General features: G+C 40.7%; 2 protein-coding genes across 2 annotated transcripts in view; one reads left to right on the top strand and one right to left on the bottom strand.

The window, feature by feature from the left end:
* Positions 1–224: 224 nt before the first annotated feature.
* Positions 225–11,617, top strand: LOC135467737 (G-protein coupled receptor GRL101-like). The gene is made up of 12 exons (XM_064745569.1): positions 225–327; positions 980–1,310; positions 1,695–1,852; positions 3,065–3,205; positions 3,401–3,517; positions 3,906–5,272; positions 6,096–6,282; positions 7,172–7,302; positions 7,645–7,726; positions 8,096–8,200; positions 8,742–8,986; positions 9,475–11,617. The coding sequence occupies exons 1-12, from the start codon at positions 309–311 to the stop codon at positions 9,628–9,630; spliced, it is 3,039 nt and encodes a 1,012-aa protein (XP_064601639.1). The 5' UTR covers positions 225–308; the 3' UTR covers positions 9,631–11,617.
* A 2,647-nt stretch (positions 11,618–14,264) lies between these two features.
* LOC135466759 (DNA-dependent protein kinase catalytic subunit-like) overlaps positions 14,265–19,490 on the bottom strand; it is an 84,754-nt gene continuing 79,528 nt past the window's right edge. The window contains exons 88-94 of the mRNA XM_064744429.1: positions 17,719–17,814; positions 17,327–17,482; positions 16,745–16,946; positions 16,344–16,532; positions 16,179–16,221; positions 15,745–15,835; positions 14,265–15,039 (exon numbers count right to left, since the gene is read on the bottom strand). Of these exons, the coding sequence (XP_064600499.1) occupies positions 14,835–15,039; positions 15,745–15,835; positions 16,179–16,221; positions 16,344–16,532; positions 16,745–16,946; positions 17,327–17,482; positions 17,719–17,814 (982 nt within the window). The 3' untranslated portion in view covers positions 14,265–14,834. The remainder of the gene's footprint in view (positions 15,040–15,744; positions 15,836–16,178; positions 16,222–16,343; positions 16,533–16,744; positions 16,947–17,326; positions 17,483–17,718; positions 17,815–19,490) is intronic.

The raw sequence follows: 19,490 nt of genomic DNA, 5'->3' as shown, positions 1-19,490 counted from the left end.
TGATAAAATCGCTTTATCTAGTTCAAAAACGAATCATGTAACATGTGAAAAGTTATAGCAATTTTCAAGACTGAAAAAGTCGTTTAACATTTCTGGAAACTTTCCCCTCAGCCTTCTGTAGACCAGACATCAGCTTTAAATGTTACGACGGCCGATGTATCCCGAAGAGTGCCGAGTGTGATGGACAGGTGGACTGCAGTGGACTGGACCATGAGGACGAGGGTGATAAGTGTATAGAAGAGGGCGCCAAGAGAACGTGCGGCGATTGGCGGGAATCCGGCTACACGCAGGACGGACTCTATGACGTCATGCCTCGTGCACGAGGAGGTCAGTGAACTGCTGATAACAGCCGTTCATAATTTTATTTACATGAATCACTTAAATTAATCATACTTTTACCATGGTAACATAAAACGTACAACACAGGTTACCGTGGCAATCTGAAAAAAATTATTTTCTCCCATAATCAGTACATGAATTTAATCATCAAAGGTAGCTTTTGATACATCGATTCGGAATTTGCCTTCCGCATCCACCAATTTTCCACATAGTTAAACAGACAAATCATTTTTGTTACCCAGCCTTGGTAACTCTGCTCTGAGGTTCATTCACTCCTGGGATAACTCTGGTCCAGACGAAACACGCCTGTTGGTCACCGCAGACTATGACAATGTGAACTTCATTAGCGATAATTGTACCGGTAGTCCTGATTCGCCAAAGTAAACATCGATCAAGATACCAATTTGTCAACCTGCACTCAGTACTCAGCCTCCATTTTGTTCCAAGATTTTGGAACCGACTCGGCTTTTGGAACCATTTTAGAAAAGTCCAAACTCCCCCAAAAAACGGTTAATGCCCAAAAAATTTGGAAAAGTCCAAAATGGGTAATGAACAGGTTTGTTTATATGTTTTTCTTTCAGACAACAATAAAGTTATTTGTTTTATGACCGAAAATTTGATCCATATATTCCTTTTAAAGTGTCCAGCAAAGTCGAGTGCATATTTGAAGATGATGTGGGCCGGGCTGTGAATGTTTTTCACCATGACGTAGAAAACAGGTCACACGTGAAGAATATCGAGTGGAACTACACCCGGGACTTTAACTATCTACAGACCACTGTAGATGACATCCGAGCAGTGGTCACAATGTCTCACAAGTGCCAAATGTTCATGCGATACGAATGCAAGGCGAGCATGCTTGGAAAAGACGCCGCCGCTGTGGTGACATATAATGGAACAGAAATAAGCTTTCACGGACGTCATGGTCGTTGTGACTGTCTACTGACCGGAAATTGTCAAAACGTTACCAGGTAAGACGGAATAACCGCCTATTGCAATTGTTCTTTTAAACGAAATTTGACGAGCTTGTGAATAAATTAATCAATTTCTCTGACTGTCTGCCTTATTAACATTCGCTGAAGACCACTTCCGCCCATATGCCGGTATGTATACATGTACGTCAATCGCCAGTTCGTCAGTAACAATCAAATGAATAAACAAATATTTGTAACCCATCTAAATGATAACTGTATACATCTTCTTACATCCCGATTTGGAATGGCAAAACTTAAATTATTATAAGCATTAGAAATGTGATTGATACACATGTACCACTTCATTTACTCCGAAGTTTCCAGCATAAATAACCTGGAAGAGGCATAGCTGAAATTGGGACTTGCTTTTAACTTTTACAGAAGATGTATGTGTGACAAAAACACAAATAAATGGTTGGAAGACCACGGGTATATTAACGATACAGATATGTTACCGCTGAGGAGAGTGAAATTTGGAGACACAGGAAGCAGTTATGAGGAAGCTTATCACACCATAGGACCTCTTCGTTGTTATGAAGGTAGATCATTTTTGTCATTTCTTGTCACTTTTAGCAAGTGTCACAGTCAGAATACTCGGAATGAGTTCAGTAGTACGCGTGGAATCAGTATTACTCGGTCGCTTTTCAGAAAATTCTGTTTTTGAAAGTGTATTTTGTTATTATTCTGCTATGTAGCATCAGAAGTCCATTACTTAGAAGTATGCAACTTCCCTATAGCTAGTCTCCACGGCACAGTACACATGTCATCTGTAGAAGATCCCGCCACCTGGTGGAGAAATATGTCAACCTCTTGGGTGGAAATCGTGAATTGAATCATTGGAAATCTAACGTTCTCAGAAACTTTCAAGGTCGAAGCCATTTTTTTAATCTGCTGCTACAAGATCTGACCTCACCTTGAAACCGAAACTCTAAAAAATGCGATTTCGCTTTTCATTGTTGCCATGTAGTTAAGAACCCATAGACTGTTTCAATGTTTTCAAGAAACTCTAAAGCAGTTACTATCAAAGACATTGTTGTTCTTTTAAAAAACTCTCCGTTGTCGTAAGTATTAAAAATTTATTTCAAAACAATGGTGTTTGGACCATTTTTTCCCACCATGTATCTGCCGTTTCTCAAAAGTTTATTGTGCAATAGAGAGAAAAAATACATGGCTGCGCAGATATGTCACATAATGGATTAGAGATCGAAGAAAAGCGTAATGTGCCGTGAAGACTAGCTATAAGGAACTTGCATACTTCTAGGTAAGGGGCTTGTGGTAGCACACATACTCTATATTAAAATTCAACATAAAGAGTGTATTCGTCTAACAAGATATGATGTTGAATATGACATAGTATTATGTTATAATAAGATAATACGTTCCAGCATCCCTCATAGATTATTTTTTGGGGTGACGTATCACTGTCAATATATAAAGGCAATATCACCTTAACTAAAGGTATAAGAATATCATATAAAATGCCCTACAGTGGTGAAAATAGCATGTGATCAGTCTCATAAAGCTGCTCTGGCCACACTGGAATCTATCTATAATTTATATTGAGAGCGTAAGGACATAACATGAAAAATATCGACTACCGTAAATGGCGAACATATTTTCATATATCGGTGTTGCCATTTCCATGTTTAAGTGTATTTACAGTGATTTGGAATTTATTAATCCTAACAGCGCTCAAGTGTTTTCGATCAATTAATAGTGTATATCAATAGTTTTGGAAAACTTGTTTGCAGATGTGGACTTTGAGAAAGCTAGTGCTGCCTTTGTCTGTCGCAGTAAGAAAATGATCAGCAACAAGATGCGATGTTTACACCAGTACAACCAATACGGATTTGTGATGGGTTGTCGCGATTTGTCCCACCTGGACGACTGTGGTGAGTCGAGCTAGATTTTTCTCGTCTCGAACATGCCCAGACTTTTGAGCAGAATGTGACCACTTGTCAGATGTTGGCTGTTACACGCTACGATGTGCTTATTTAAATCTATTGTGTGTTTATTTACCACCGATATTGACGCTTTAAATCCAAGTTTGTTCCTGTTCAATTATGGGTTGTGTTCTTTTTACACAGAACAGCACGAATGTCCAGCTGATTGGTACAAGTGCCCTCAAGCATTCTGTATTCCCCACAAAATGCTGTGTGATGGGCGGAAAGACTGTCCTTTTGGAGAGGATGAATGCTTCTGCGGTAAAAAAATATATATAAAGTTACCACAATGGCCTTAGAAGTGCATCGACCAAAAAGCGTTTTCATAGCTAAGTTATTGCAGAGCTTTGGACAGCAGCATCGTTATATGAGCTAGTCGTGGCATAAATACGGTGATTGTACGACTAATAGCAAAGAGCAGTAAATATGTGCTGGAAATGACTCGGCCATTATTTATCTTTCAGAACAAAAATGTAAACATTTATAATAAATGCATTCTAATAAGATATAAGATAATAGCCTATAAAACCATATTCCAAACCAGTGTCGTTCTGTTGCAGTGTGTTGGTTTGTATCTACATATTCCCCAAACACTTATCCTTTTCAACATTTATACGTTAACAGTTATCACCTCTATTCTTCTATCCAGCTAACTTTTCTTGTCACGGCATGTACAGATGTCGCCAATCTTCAAACTGCATCACCAATGCGCAGGTCTGCGACGGGAAACGGGACTGTCGCCTTGGAGATGATGAACGCGTGTGTAACGTGACCTGTCCGCCATCTTGTTTCTGTGAAGGTCATTCAGTGGAGTGCCTACACGCGGGTTATTCGCATGTCCCGAATATATCGGAAAATACCAGGTACCTGGACCTAAGGTACAACAATTTGTATCAAGTGAATTTCAACACTTCTCTGAGAGAGTTGGGACGCCTTATTCTTGCCCATTGTAATATCTCACGAATATTACCAAGTGCGTTTGAGCCTATGGCAAACCTGTATTATCTGGATCTAGGCCACAATCAACTGGTTCAAATTGCACAGAGAACATTCATTGGATTGTCAAACCTAAAATATTTAAACTTGTTGGGCAATTCTGGTCTGATGAACATAGAACCCAGGTCGTTTTTTGGACTGTCCAAACTGCCGGTATTAACCTTAAGTGGAGCACAGTTGTACGTTATTAAATCCAACATGTTCGAAGGGTTGGGGAATTTGACTGAGTTGTATTTAAACTCGAGTAAAATAGTCAGTATTGAACATGGTGGATTTGATCACCTGGAGCGTCTTCAGACGCTGGCGTTACAAGACAACGCCATATCCTCTTACCCCCGGGACGTCTTCTTGCCTTTGGCGTCTCTGAATGAGCTGCAGTCCGACACGTACGCGTTCTGTTGCTTGGCCACATGGGTGCCCAAAGAGAAATGCGCCCCAGCAAGGGATCAACTCTCTTCCTGCGAGGATCTCATGAGGATCGCTCCGCTCAGGATCTCGTTATGGATGGTCGGTGCCATTGCTCTGGTGGGAAATGTCTTCGTCATCGTCTACAGGCTAAAGCATCCGGAGAGGAGTAAAGTCAACGGGATAATCCTTACAAATCTGGCCGTGTCGGACTTTCTCATGGGCGTCTATCTCCTTTTTATCGCCGTCGTGGACACTCGCTATAAAGGCGATTATTTCATGCACGCTGAGAACTGGACTTCGAGTCAGGCGTGCCACTTCGCGGGATTCTTGGCGACAGTAGCGATAGAGGTTTCCATGCTGACCCTCGCCACTCTTACTTTCGATCGCTTCACCAACATTCTGTTCCCTTTCGGACACTATAAACTGAACAGGGCGAGAGCCAGGGGTGTGCTGGTATTGATTTGGGGTATTGCGATACTGCTTGCAGGAGTTCCTATCCTGCCGATGGATTACTTTCAGGGGATGTTCTATTCCCGGACAGGTGTGTGTATCCCCCTTCATCTGACTGCCTCCACATATCCCGGCTGGGAATACTCTATCGCCATCTTTATGGTAGGACATTACTACATATCTTTCTGGCACATCTTAAATTGCAATTGACTGGGAGCTGTATATTTGCTGTATAATTTACGACCAGTATACACTGGTGACAGATCAAGGCACTGCTAGACTCTTGCTATTTTCAAGGCAAACTTGTTCAGAATTCCTAATTACGTTTATATTTTGGATTACTTAACCCATAAAATAGTTCGCCCGTTGCTTTCGGTGTCCTAACGTTTGAATCCACCTCTCAGATGCGGATTCAGATGTTCGAAATTGATAAATTGGCTTTTCTGGCGTGAAATGTTAGAAGAGTATAATTACCGTTCATACCATTATATCGTGGAATTTGATGCCCTTTTCTTTAATATACTTTATGCATTGGGATTAAAACAGCTGAGAAAGATTGTCTGAAAACAACAACAAAAAATGAAAACAAAAGACAAAAAAATAGTTAAAGGGCTCAAAATCTATGTAAAGTATGTTTGTATGTATATTTTTCCTTGTAGTAGAGTTTACCATCTTTTGCCCCTTTATACCTTTGTCTATCTACCTGCGAATAATGAAGGGTTAAACATAGTCAGATACAGAATAAACTGGTCTGTTAATTCTTTGCTTTTTCGTTTTTAGCCTGACGATCAATCCATGTTTTCAGACAGGCGCTTCAGCGTACGTTTAACAATTACTTTAAGCAACTGGCTGATACTCACTCAAACAACTTAGGACTGTCATTTAAGTGAACCGTAAATGTTGTGCTGTAACTTGCTTATTACTTGAGTTGTATCTACATGTCACTTAATAAGACTATTCTTTACTTTTCTTGTCTTTTTACCAGGGCCTCAACACAGCAATTTTCACATTTATCTCCATTGGCTACTGGTACATTTACTTAGCTATCAAACAGACCTCAATACAAAGGGTGCGATCCAAGGGACAGTCGAGGACCGAGACAGTGGCTGCTCGCAAGATGGCGCTTCTCGTCTTTACTAATGTGCTCTGTTGGTTTCCAACGTTCATTATAGGTGAGAAATAACTGAAAGGTACAAGTAGCCGTTAAACATGTTTTATGGGCTTCCCGCTTCAACAAGAACTAAATGACAGATGTCTGAGGGTTTATTAATGATCAGCCTGGTCAGCCATAAATTGTCATGTAAAATATTTACCGTAGACGTTACAGGAGGCGTTTTATTGAATGTGGTGTGCCATTAGACATCCAGATCATATTGTGAATGCATATTTTTACAATTAATGACTAACCTACATATTCATCTACTGGAAGCAAACCGATGAAACAGCGGAGATATTTCACAGGAAAAAGTACATTGTGGTCAGATGCTTGACACAGATCAGGAATGTGGTACGGTATTTTCCCCGCGCAATGGCAACTCGGGTCCGTGCTGAATTGATAATTGTTCTCTTGCATAGCACGAGTAATACGTCACCGATTTGGTCACACAACTTCATCGAAAAGACAGGAATAAACAATAGTATTGCATAAAAATCTCCACTTTATTACAGTGGAATTTACACATTTCAGTTCTCGACTGTCGCTTCTTTTATCCGGATGAAATGTGTGTATACCGCACACGTAAGGTATTCACTTAAGTTTTGTGTTATCTGTGTGGATGATATTTGATATTACATGAAAAAAATGTGCCTATAGTGCGCGAGGCCTGATTGTCAGTAATTCATTTCAGTTTTTGTGTTCACTGTGTGCAGATTGTGGAAATGGCCGCAGAAATTTGTCTTTTTACCGTACACCTAAGAACGCGATGATCATTTACTTACTGGGTTTCTGTGTTCATCGTGTACAGGTTGTGACATTGGGCGCAGATGTCTACGTCAGTATACAGTACACATCAGAAAACGAAGATCATTTACTTACCGAGTTTCTGTGTTACCTGTTTGCAGGTTGTTTGGTCTTATCTGGAGTGGCCCTGGATGCAGATGTCTATGCCTGGACAGTGGTCTTTGTCCTTCCCGTGAATTCGGCTGTTGACCCGATCCTATATACCATATCAACCATCCGGAGGACGGACTGTGTAAGTCCACTGACATTTGCTAGCAGCCCTATTTAAGGAATGTTCTTAATATTAGTGTTCTCACTGTCTTGAAAACACCATTCGTGAAAAATGCGCCTTGTGTATGGTTAGTAAATATAAGGAAAGGCCTCAGATACTCTGCTAAACATCTGCCCGAGAGGTTTCTTTCATGGCCCATTTTTTGTCCCAAAAAGTCATTCATTCGTGTAGGCCGATACTTGTCCATAACACAACAACTGGTAAACCTTACTTTCTCTGGCCTACTCCTCAAATTTTATCAAATAAGAACTAAGTAGTTAATAAAAAAACATATTATTCATAGACCACATTCTTTGCTTTCAGACTGACAAGGCCAAAACGGTGGCGTCTCGTCTATCGATGTCAGCCTATGATGATCTTTTCCCGTTCTACAGTTTTCAGTCCGGTAGGTCGTGATACTGTTATCAGCTGCTACACAGCTGGATGGCGATTTCAAGACCAATCCAACTCCACCATCTCAATTTAAAATGATACAGACCACTCTTTTCTAAGAAACGAATGTATATGTATTTCTGAAGGGCGTGTTTAGTCTGCTATCAGCGGCAAATATTAACGAGGCTGTTGAGTGAATTTTTTTCTAATTTGCTTTGATGTGTAGCTGATTAAACTTTCACCATATTAGAGCTCAGTTTTGACTTCACAGCATCTTATGATCGTAGTATTTGTCAGGTTGTATTTCAGTTTCTCCCTCTCGCCAATAGTTTTGGGCTAACATAAACGCTTACTGTTTTATTCTGCATTTCTTCTCTTGAAGATAACATCGTTAAAACTAAAGAAACTGGCACTTTGTACACGGTGGAACAAATTGCAGAGCTGAATGCATTCAAAAAAATTACACCATACATCGAAAATACTTTCAGTAAGTATGAACAGTAAAATGCCGGAACTGAGGGATGGTGTTGTAAAGTCAATACAATAACAAAGTATTTATTTATTTATTTGATTGGTGTTTTACGCCGTACTCAAGAATATTTCACTTATACGACGGCGGCCAGCATTATGGTGGGTGGAAACCGGGCAGAGCCCGGTGGAATGAACTAAACCAAGGTGGAATGAACTAAACCAAGGGATGAGCTTATCAATGATTCCTTACACAATGTGATGGTACAAGTGTGATCTTTGATAAGACTTTCTTCGGATGGTCGTGGGTTTCCACTCACTATAATGTTGACCGCCGCCCTATAAGTGAAATATTCTTCAGGACGGCGTAAAACACCGAACAAATATATAAGTGATAAGACAATCACAGTGCTGCCAATAATGTACTACTCCAAAAGTAAATTCCTTAAGCGTTAAGAAAGTTCCTCTGGATCAAAGAAACATTACATTGTTTACTTTGACGTATATCTTTGGATCGCCAAAACTGTTGGAAGTTATGCCATTATGCTGATTGTTTTCAGCCCTGTCAACAGACGCCATTGAGGAGCGCTCTGTCACCTGTTATGACAGAAATCACATGGGTGAGCAAGTGACTCTCCGACACGCTGTCCAGCACAGTTCACATTTGGTAGGGGAGAGTATGGAAAATGACGCTCTAGCGGCCTTTTCAAAAGCACTCGGCAAAACATTAGTGAACTTGCACAAAAATTGCTTGACCTTGGACTGGCAGAATTTCAAGGTCCTTTTTACAGATATTGGAGAAGAGGTTAGTACTCTTATTTTTCTATTTCTACTCATAGAACACGCACCAAGCCCACTCTTGAAGAGCAAGTGTCAGAGTATTATCTCCGTGTATGCACTACAGATCGGTGTGGCTATGGTACTAGAATATTTCACTTATGCGATGGAAGTCGGTATTATGGCGGGAGGAAACCGGTCAGAACCCGGGGAAACACAAGATTATCCACAAGTTGTTGACACGTGCCACGTGACACAAGAGAGCAAAACAACACGAGTTCGACGTGAATTCATAGCGGCCACATCAGTGAGAGGCTCCTGAGTTATGGGGCATACTTTTGTGAATAGGATTTATTAATTGTTTTAATAAACAACTGACAAGTTACAAGCCAGCTTTCCCGCACGTGTGCGACGTGCGGACTTGCACACCAAGTTGTTTTCAACGTGCGTAAGACGGCGCAAAGCGCCTTATGCGTGCTTAATAGATTTACCTGATGCCCATTTCGTCTGTTTCAGTGCATAACCGTGCGGCTAAATGGAAACTGTTACCCGATAGCTGACGAGAAAGCCATAAGAAAAGACAGGCTGCAGTATCAACAGTTTGTGAAGAAACTGTATCGCGAGAGAACACACGTTGATTCCGACAAGGGAGAAGACATCAGCCGTGTATAAAGAACGATAACATTATTGTCAGTAAGATTACGAGGAGAGGAAACCAATCCTTTGAAACAACGTTTCCTCCCCAAGGGTAAACCACTATTGTGTAGAGGACAAATGTTTGCAAAGATACAGGGTAGACTCCTATTTAGAGGACAACCGTTTGCAATGATACGAGAGGGGCTGATATTATTCGTGTCTAGGACAAACGTTTGGAGAGATACGGTAGACGACACCATGCCTGTGTGGAGGACACACGTTTGGAGAGATACGGTAGACGACACCATGCCTGTGTGGAGGACATACGTTTGGAATGATACGGTAGACGACACCATGCCTGTGTGGAGGACACGTTTGGAGAGATACGGTAGACGACACCATGCCTGTGTGGAGGACACACGTTTGGAGAGATACGGTAGCAAACGACGCAAGGCCTCGGTATAGGACAAGCGTTTGTAATGCGATGGTAGGAGGCGACACCAGGCATGTGTAATGGACAGACGTTTGGAATGATAGTGTAGCAGCTGACCGCAGTCCGATGTAAAAGACATATGCTTGGAACGATACGAAAGGAGATGACATTAACCTTGTGTAAAGGACAAACATTTGGAATGATACAATAAAAGCTGACCTCGGTCCTGTGTGAAGGGCAAACGTTTGGAATAATACGGTAGGCGACGACACCAGTCCTGTGTAGATGACAAACATTAGTAACGATACGGCCCTGTGCAAGAAAAAGGACGGGGATTGTCGATGGTAAGAGTGTAGCCAACCATAAGTCAGGAAGAACACCTGCCAGGGTATAGGGCAAACCTTTGTGCGCACAGTTGACAAATGCATTAATTTTGTGCAGTGGTTGTTAGCAATTTGGGGCTGATGATACCAGTCACATGTGGAGGACTAAGGCTAAAATGGCGCTTCGGTGTCCTAAAGGTTAGGGCGTCCGACTTGCAACAGAATTGACGATTTCATTCTAATGGTTATTTATATATTGAATTCGTGCTTTGTCATACTTATACGACTCTCATACGACGACGGCCATCATTTTACTGGGAGCAAAGCGGGCTATGGAATCCCACGACAGGGTGCTGCAGACATCCGCAGTGCGACCAGAAATGAAGCCAGCAGGAGCTGGACTGCGACTGGATTTGTGAAAGGCTCACGAGTCAGTGTGCTGCGCCAGCACGCTAAGTTACTGTAGTGACTGGGCTTTAACGTTTATGTCTCGGGTCTTAAATATTAAGCTATCTTAGTTTTGACCTTCGGTGATTTACTTGAACATGAAGCAAACAGTTGATGAAAATGTACCTACTTTTGTCATTCCATGTTAAATATCCCCAACAGATAGACTGCAATTTAATGGAGGGAATGTCTTTGTTATTCTACTATGCGTCAAAGATTCATGTAAATCATGTGCTGGTATATGGGGTTTCCGTATGGAGCTTGGAGTAACCGCGGAAGTTACCACAGTGTAAAATTCACCATTTAGTCATTTAGATGATTTGCCTTTTGATTCCATTGTAGGACACTTTACCCATCCAGCGTCCACATCACTCCACATTTGCTCACAATGACTGTTATGTCGTTTGATGTAACAAGTAAATATGAAACATTTTAACCATTCATTTGAATGATGATAAAGCGTATTTGGACGCCTAAGACATTCAAATGTTTCACCATTTGTTTACAGTTTTTGTTTGAATGGACGATAGTAAAACTCATTCCGATGTTCAAATGGTATTACTCAGAAACTGCTAAAGGCTATAAGCTGAACTATTGTTTACCCAATACATATTGTTCTAATGCTTGTTCTTGTGTGGTTCTTCTGTCGTGTGTCACATCTTCATATGTCACTTCACTTATCCATCAGTATCCTTGTTGCACTGACTGCTGTCATCCTTTGCAAGTACAAAGGTCCTTTATTTTAAAATGCTGTAAAACGTATTCTTGCTAGATCGTACACATCTGAATAAAAATAGAATTGGAATGAAAGTTAATTATCAATCGGTACATATTTGTTTTGTCAATTTTCGCCAACCACGGGAATTGTCTTCCGTAAACGAAGCTATAAAAACAGAAAGCGTCTTGGTCTTACTAAATTTATTTTTTGAATTGGATATTTTAAACCGAATATTTCATTTATTCGACGGCGCCTAGCATTAAATATTTATTTTATTTATTTATTAAATAAATCAATAAATAAATATTTATTTGATTGGTGTTTTACGCCGTTCTCAAGAATATTTCACTTATACGACGACGGCCAGCATTATGGTGGGTGGAAACCGGGCAAAGCCCGGGGGAAACCCACGACCATCCGCAGGTTGGAGACCCTGGACTCTTCGTCTAGGTAGCTCTAATAATGCTTGGTACTTTCTTGGTTGAATTGCAAGGGCTCTGTTACACAACCCCGTTACTGGGATATTTGGTTCGCGATGTATATCATAAATCAAAGAGACGCAACGGAAATAATGTTCAAAAGTTAACAAAATTTATCTTCTGTTTTTTTTTTCTTATAGTAAACGAATTGACTTAGCTGGTGTTTTGTACTGTACTCAATAATAGTTCACTTCTTTCGTGTTGCGCTTATTCAAAACCGGTTAAATGTTGTACCTGTCTTCCCATGTAATTGGTTCGTTAATCACTGGAAAATAGGTACTGCCACTTTCAGTCATAATTATTCCCGGTGTTAGCGTCAGTGGTCAGCCCGTCTTCAGCGGAAATGGCAGAGGAAAACTGTGAGCGATGTACCATACACTCTCTAAGATAGCAACGCACAAAACACTCGGCAAATCATACCACAGCCTTGATTCATGATTACCGCGAGACCCTGTCATGCTCTGGACTGTTATCAGTCGTCTGGTGAAGTTTGTAATAAACTGGTAGTCATCAGGTATTAATTCACCAACGGATAAGGCGTACAACTGCTGGTCACTGGTTCTTCGCGATGACAGCTGTTCAGCGTGAGACGGCATGGTCAAAATTCTTTCGTTTGGTACTTGTTCAAATTCGGTTAAATCTTGTACCTTTCTTCCCCCGTAATTGGCTCGTTAATCATTGGAAAACAGGTACTGCCGCTGGGCATTTTCAGTCATGATTGTTTTCAACAGAGTCCCCGGTGTAAACTGTACACCAAACGAGAACTTCCATTAATTAATTAGTTCGCAAAAGCAGGGTACATTTAGCTGTAGCTGAACCATCCATCGTTCACCTATCTGATATTTGCTCGACATTTAAATAATCCCTCCAGTGCTTTAATCAGTCTCGGAGTTTTCCACATATCTGCTCATCGTTGCAAACATTGTTTATGCCAGAACTTCCAGAGGGAATGAAAACAGATTCGTACTGCCGAGTGATTAGTTCTTCCCAGTGTCGTCCAACTCGTATCAGATTTAACTTCACTCCCTAAAACACTCCCATAAGTAATGACATGTCTAATCATTTGGACAACTATTTATACACATGTATATTTAATGCAGGTAAAGCGTCTAATCCTGGTAACAACTGCAGTTGTAACCCCTTAGTGCAGTTTGTCTGGCGAATGCCAGTAGGTAGTTTATTCGTACATGTATATTCTCCCCCCTTCCATTCTCTGCCACAGCGACTGTCAAATATTTATTGATTTTAATATTTCACCAGCATTATGGTGTGAGGAAGTCCACGACCATTCGCAGGTCGCTGGCATATCTTTTCACAAATGTCGCAACTGTCACATACAACACTTGCAAACATGATTGCCTCTGTTACTTTCAATATTTTGTTTTCACTGTTTTATGTAACTGTACATACACGTGCACGGTGGGAACGTATTTAAGAAAAAGGCTTTTCCAGCAATACAATGTTCCGATGAATGTATGTAGATTTTTTTCACAACTAATGACTTTACATCAGGTCGGTAATAACATCACAAAAACTAAACAAGGGAGACAATACGTTTACATTATGGAACATGTGAAGCACAGATGTTTGAGGAGTTCAAATTACCAATGGATCTAATCATGTAGCACTTTCCTGATTCATGAACATCTACATAGACGAGAAACCTCAGTAAAGCAAAAACATAATGGAATTGTCAGAATTAAAACTTTGCAATAATACTTAGATAAAGTGTTGCAATATCTGAAAATACTGAGTTAAGCACACCCAATGATGTCCATAACGCCGGCATACATTTACTCGTCATAAACATGCAAACAGCAAAATTGAATAATATGAATCTAATCTACAGATGAAAAAAACCAGCTTTCTTGTAACTGCCAGGTTACACAGGTTAACCACATTATTGAAGACTTTTGTCTGTAATAGTGACCGTGAACAAATGGAAAATGACATGATCTCAACCACTACGGTTTCACAGCAAGTACAATGTACGTGTACAGGTAACACATTAATCGGTTTCCCACCTGGAAATAATCCTCCAGGCGGAATAAAGAATATTTCATCGTTCACTACATTCAAGTTTTCTATCATTCCAAAGTTTTCTTCCATAGAATCTTTGATCATTCACTAAACCAAGATTTTCCATCTTGCCAAGGTTTTTCTACAGGCAGAGTAACAGAATCTTTGGCTGTATACTATATAATGATTTACAGCAACTAGGGTTCCCAAACTACTCATGTTTGGCTGTTCCTTACATGATCCTGTGATCCCATCCTGCTTACATGTAGGTTATCTCACATGATATCACAATCCCTAAAGGTTACCTACGCTTTATGTTCCCATCCTGCACTTTTCTCCCAGAATAATACGATCCTTGACTGTTCCTTACATGTACATCCAAGGTTCCAATCCTGCGTGGGTTCTCACCAGGATACCAGAGTCATGGATTGTTCCTTACATGATCCTGGGATTCCATCCTCATTAGGTTCTCCTCCAGGATACCCTAACCTTTGGCTGTTCCCTACATCCAAGGTTCCCGTCCTATATAGATTCTCACCCAGGATACCAAAACCCTTGACAGTTCCCTACATCCAAGGTTCCCATCCTGTATATATACTCACCCAGGATACCACAACCCTTGACAGTTCCCTACATCCAAGGTTCCCATCCTGTATATATACTCACCCAGGATACCACAACCCTTGACTGTTCCCTACATCCAAGGTTCCCATCCTATATAGATTCTCATCCAGGATACCACAACCCTTGACTGTTCCTACACCCAGGGTTCCCATCCTGTGTAGGTTCTCCTCCAGGATAATCTAACCCTTCACTGTTCCCTACACCCAAGGTTCCCATCCTCTATAGGTTCTCCCCAGGATATTAGGGTCAGTAGCATGGTCAATCAGGGCCTCTACCTGTTGCTCTACAGACAGTCCAGTGGCAGGCAGTTTCCCTCTGGCGTTCTCACGCTTGTCCCCCAACAACACACTTTCAAAGGCAGAGAAAGCTTTGTTTCTAGAATGTCCCAGTCTCAGTTCATCTCTGAAGACAAGCAACACAGATAATCATATTTTTATAGCTGTCATCACATGTGCATGGCAATCAGTAATGTTTGTTCTTTTTTCACACAATACAACTGAGGTACATGTAAGTTTTCAAGGCAGAGAATTTTTGAGGATTGTGTGGAAAAATCAGACAGCTGTTCTCAGCAATGCTCAGCAAGGTTAAAATTACTGAACGACACCAGAATTCAGTACTGTTCAGCCAATGTCAGTATTTCAAAGACGTAGCAGTTTCATGCTGTTGAGAACACTGTGGCTGAATTATCCTAAATAAATGTAAGCAGTGTGACAGTACTGAATTGTAATGTTCAGAGTAGAAGTGTAAGGTATAAGGTATTGCAAGAAAAGTCTTCTGCAGCAAGACTTCTTTTCAGGCTTTTCCTGCTCTCCATTGTAAACACCAATAAGCCATACAGAATTCACTTACATCATATCAATGTCTGAACTGCTGAGTGTTGTTGTTTTATTTAAAACTTTCTGCTACAAGGGTTCTGCTACAATATTGTTCACTGGAAACTAGGTATTACACAGTTAGACAAGGCTCTCACAGACTACGAAAACCTGGCTATACAAAATTTATGTCACTATTTTCATCATGCTATTGAAGACAGAACACTGAACAGAGCACAATTGCTCAAACTGCTAACCTAACTGGCTTGAGAAAGCAGTACCTAGTTATTCTTACCTCATAATGAATGCCGGATTATCACCATGGAATTTCCGCTTGGCCAAGCGAATCTTCTGTCTCGGATACCAAGCAGAGTCAATATTGGCATCTACAAAATAACATTCCACATTTTCATACGCACAAAATAAATGCAATAGATATATTTATAGTTATCAATATTGTCCAAAGCTCATCAAATACATCATAAATTAATCAATGGTGATTTTAGGTGAATTCATTTTGAAATAAGAAGCAGTAAAATGTTAAAAATGGGGGATGCTTAACATTATAAAACAATGGACAGACAGACGTGAGCTAAAATCATTCAGGCCAGAGATTACAAGGCCAGTGAATTTTATAAAACCATTAGATTAATAACATGTAAGTTTTATGAATTATAAATAAACTGTGAATTTAAACAGGGTACAACACACAGCTGTACATAACCATACCTTCAGTTTCCATGCCTTCCTTCTGCTGTTTCTCAGCAAATTGCTGCAAATAGAAGCAAAGAAATTTTTAAGATAACACACGAGAACAGGTGCACACATATATAGACGGCTATAAAAGGTGAAGATTTGTGTACATTTTCTTGTTCAGAGTGCATGTGTACTGACCTGCCAGTCCAGAGACGGCTCCTTGATGAAGACATCCATAGTGTTGAGCAAGAGGTCCGAGTCCTGTCTCAGAGCCCTCAGCCCGTGGGTCATGGTGCTCTCCAGTAAACCTTTCTCCTCTAGAGGTAACATCAAGTTACGAAGCTGCCGGGTCAACCGGAATGGCATCAACTCGGGAATGGGCAGGAACTGTTACAACATACGACAGCACATGGATTTCGGTTACTCGTTACTTGCCCGTTATGGATGAACATGTAAGGATAAATGTATGTGTAAATGTATTTCCACTCCCTGGTTTTCCATGAATGCTTCAATATGTACCTATTGATTTATCTTCCTGCAAAAACACAATACTTATCAAGCACTCTCCAGACCTTGTAGATCATGAGTGAACATCATACCTGTGTAGCTGATCCAAAAGCATGACCAAAATCAATGCCAATCATTCGTCCAGTGGTCAAACTGATCATGAAGTTGGACAGATGTCTGTCCCCAATTCCCAGCATGTACTGAGAGATGGAGATGAGGGCATGAGTGACAGCACAACGACAACGCAGCACGTGGAATGCCTCTGGGGAGGTGCTCATCTGCTGAAAAGCTCGTCTGGGAACAGAGTCACATAGAAACACTTTAATGTAATAACATTTAAAGTATTTTAAAGGTTTCTCCATATACAGTTTGGTGTTTGTCAAATGTATGTGCATGTAGACATGCACAAGCTTCGAGCAGCACTTAAAATCATGAAGATCACTTAAACAATAAGAGCAGGGAAATCTTGGAATTTTGTGAAAAACAAACTGGACCGCATCAAGTACATGTACATGTGTCTTTGACAACATACAAGTAAAGCTACAGAGTATGCAAATATATGACAGACCAGTAATGTAACCGTATCACCACACAAGTGCCACTGGCTACCTGAAGCATACAAACATGTGTCATGTCTACAGAGCATCATTCTCTGATCAATTCTCGCACTTTACCTGAGAAGATCCCACGGGACTTTTCCTTCCTTCATGTGGAACTCCTTGATGGTCTCAGTACGGGAGTATTTCTTGTACACATAGCCATACATTTCGTCCAATCTTTGCCCACCAAAAGCTTCTGTCCACTTCCTGTGCTGCATGGCAGGTCCATGTCTGGATGACAAAAGATGGAATACATAATGACAGTATCCAAGGACATGATGCTGATAATGGCAAAATGCCACCTAATATTGGAAATTTGTGAATGCTGGGAATCACACCTACAGGGTAAGACACAAGAAGATTATATAACAATATGTAATCGATTTTTGCAAAATTGTAACTACAGGATGCCAATCCTTACATGGATCGAACAGAGCTTTAATTTATTTCCAAAATGTTTGATTTACCCTGAGTTATAGAAGTTTAATTCCTGCTCAGTCATTGCTTCAAACAGGAACTCCTTCAGAGGCACTGTGTTGTCCAACCATTCAATCAAACCAACTCTGGAAAGAGAACATGGGGCATAATGCTTTAATGAGTAAAATCACTGAAAGAACTTTAACGAGCAAAATCACTGCAGGAACTTTAAAGAGCAAAATCACTGCAGGATTAACTTTTATTTTCAAGAAGATGACATTCATTTTCACAATCAACTTTACCTGAAGACAAGAATACTGTTGTTTGTTTGATTTGTGTTTTAAGACGTACTCAAGAATATTTCACTTACACGATGACCACTAGCATTATGGTGGGAGGAATCTGGGCAGATTAATTAAATATCCCACCTCTGAGCCATTTGACATCTGAGTGTCATGGGAGATCTTTATACCTAGGGGTCATGATAGAACATCTTACCTGGGTGTCATGGAAACTCTTACCTGGGTGTAATGGGGCATCTCACCTGGGTGTAATGGGACATCTTACGTGTGCCTAGATGTCATCTGACATCTTACCTGGGAATCATGGGACATCTTACCTGGGTGTTATGATAAAACCTCTTACCTGGGAATCATGGGAAATCTTAGGTGTGCCTGAATGTCATCACACATCTTACCTTGGAATCATGGGACATCTTACCTGGGTGTTATGATGGGACATCTTATCTGGGTGTTATGATGAAACATCTTACCTGGGAATCATGTGAAATCTTACCTGGGTGTTATGATGGGACATCTTATCTGGGTGTTATGATGATACATTTTACCTGGGGATCCTGGGACATCTTACCTGGGTGTTATGATGGGACATTTTACCTAGCTGTTATGATGGGACATCTTATCTGGGTATTATGATGATACATTTTACCTGGGGATCCTGGGACATCTTACCTGGGTGTTATGATGGGACATTTTACCTGGGTATTATGATGATACATTTTACCGGGGTGTTATGATGGGACATCTTACCTGGGTGTTATGATGGGACATCTTATCTGGGTGTTATGATGATACATTTTACCTGGGTATTATGATGGGACATCTTACCTGGGTGTTATGATGGGACATCTTATCTGGGTGTTATGATGATACATTTTACCTGGGTATTATGATGGGACATCTTACCTGGGTGTTATGATGGGACATTTTACCTGGGTATTATGATGATACATTTTACCTGGGTATTATGATGGGACATCTTACCTGGGTGTTATGATGGGACATCTTATCTGGGTGTTATGATACATTTTACCTGGGTATTATGATGGGACATCTTACCTGGGTGTTATGATGGGACATCTTATCTGGGTGTTATGATGATACATTTTACCTGGGGATCCTGGGTGTTATAATGGGACATCTTACCTGGGTGTTATGATGAAACATTTTACCTAGGAGTTATGGGAAATCTTACCTGGGTGTTATGATGGGACATCTTACCTAGGTGTTATGATGAAACATCTTACTTGGGAATTATGGGAAATCTTACCTGGGTGTTATGATGAAACATCTTACCTGGTTGTCACAGAACATGGGTGTCATGATGGGACATTTACTCATGTGTCATGGGACATCTTACCCGCGTGTCACGGGACATTTTACCTGGGTGTCATGGGGCATCTTACTTGGGAATCATTGGACATTTTACCTGGTTGTCACAGGACATTTTACCTGGGTGTCATGCGGTATCTTACATGTACATGTACCTGGGTGCATTGGGTCAGTTCACCTTCACATACATG

This window comes from Liolophura sinensis, chromosome 1 (genome assembly GCF_032854445.1).
Source record: "Liolophura sinensis isolate JHLJ2023 chromosome 1, CUHK_Ljap_v2, whole genome shotgun sequence".
NCBI lineage: Eukaryota > Metazoa > Mollusca > Polyplacophora > Chitonida > Chitonidae > Liolophura > Liolophura sinensis.
This window is presented reverse-complemented; position numbering and strand designations above follow the sequence as displayed.

Excerpts from the sequence above, each read along its gene's own strand:
- LOC135467737 (XM_064745569.1), top strand. Across the intron at positions 7,727-8,095 it reads GTTCTACAGTTTTCAGTCCG|ATAACATCGTTAAAACTAAA; the intron begins GTAGGTCGTGAT and ends CTTCTCTTGAAG. Across the intron at positions 8,201-8,741 it reads ATACATCGAAAATACTTTCA|CCCTGTCAACAGACGCCATT; the intron begins GTAAGTATGAAC and ends GATTGTTTTCAG.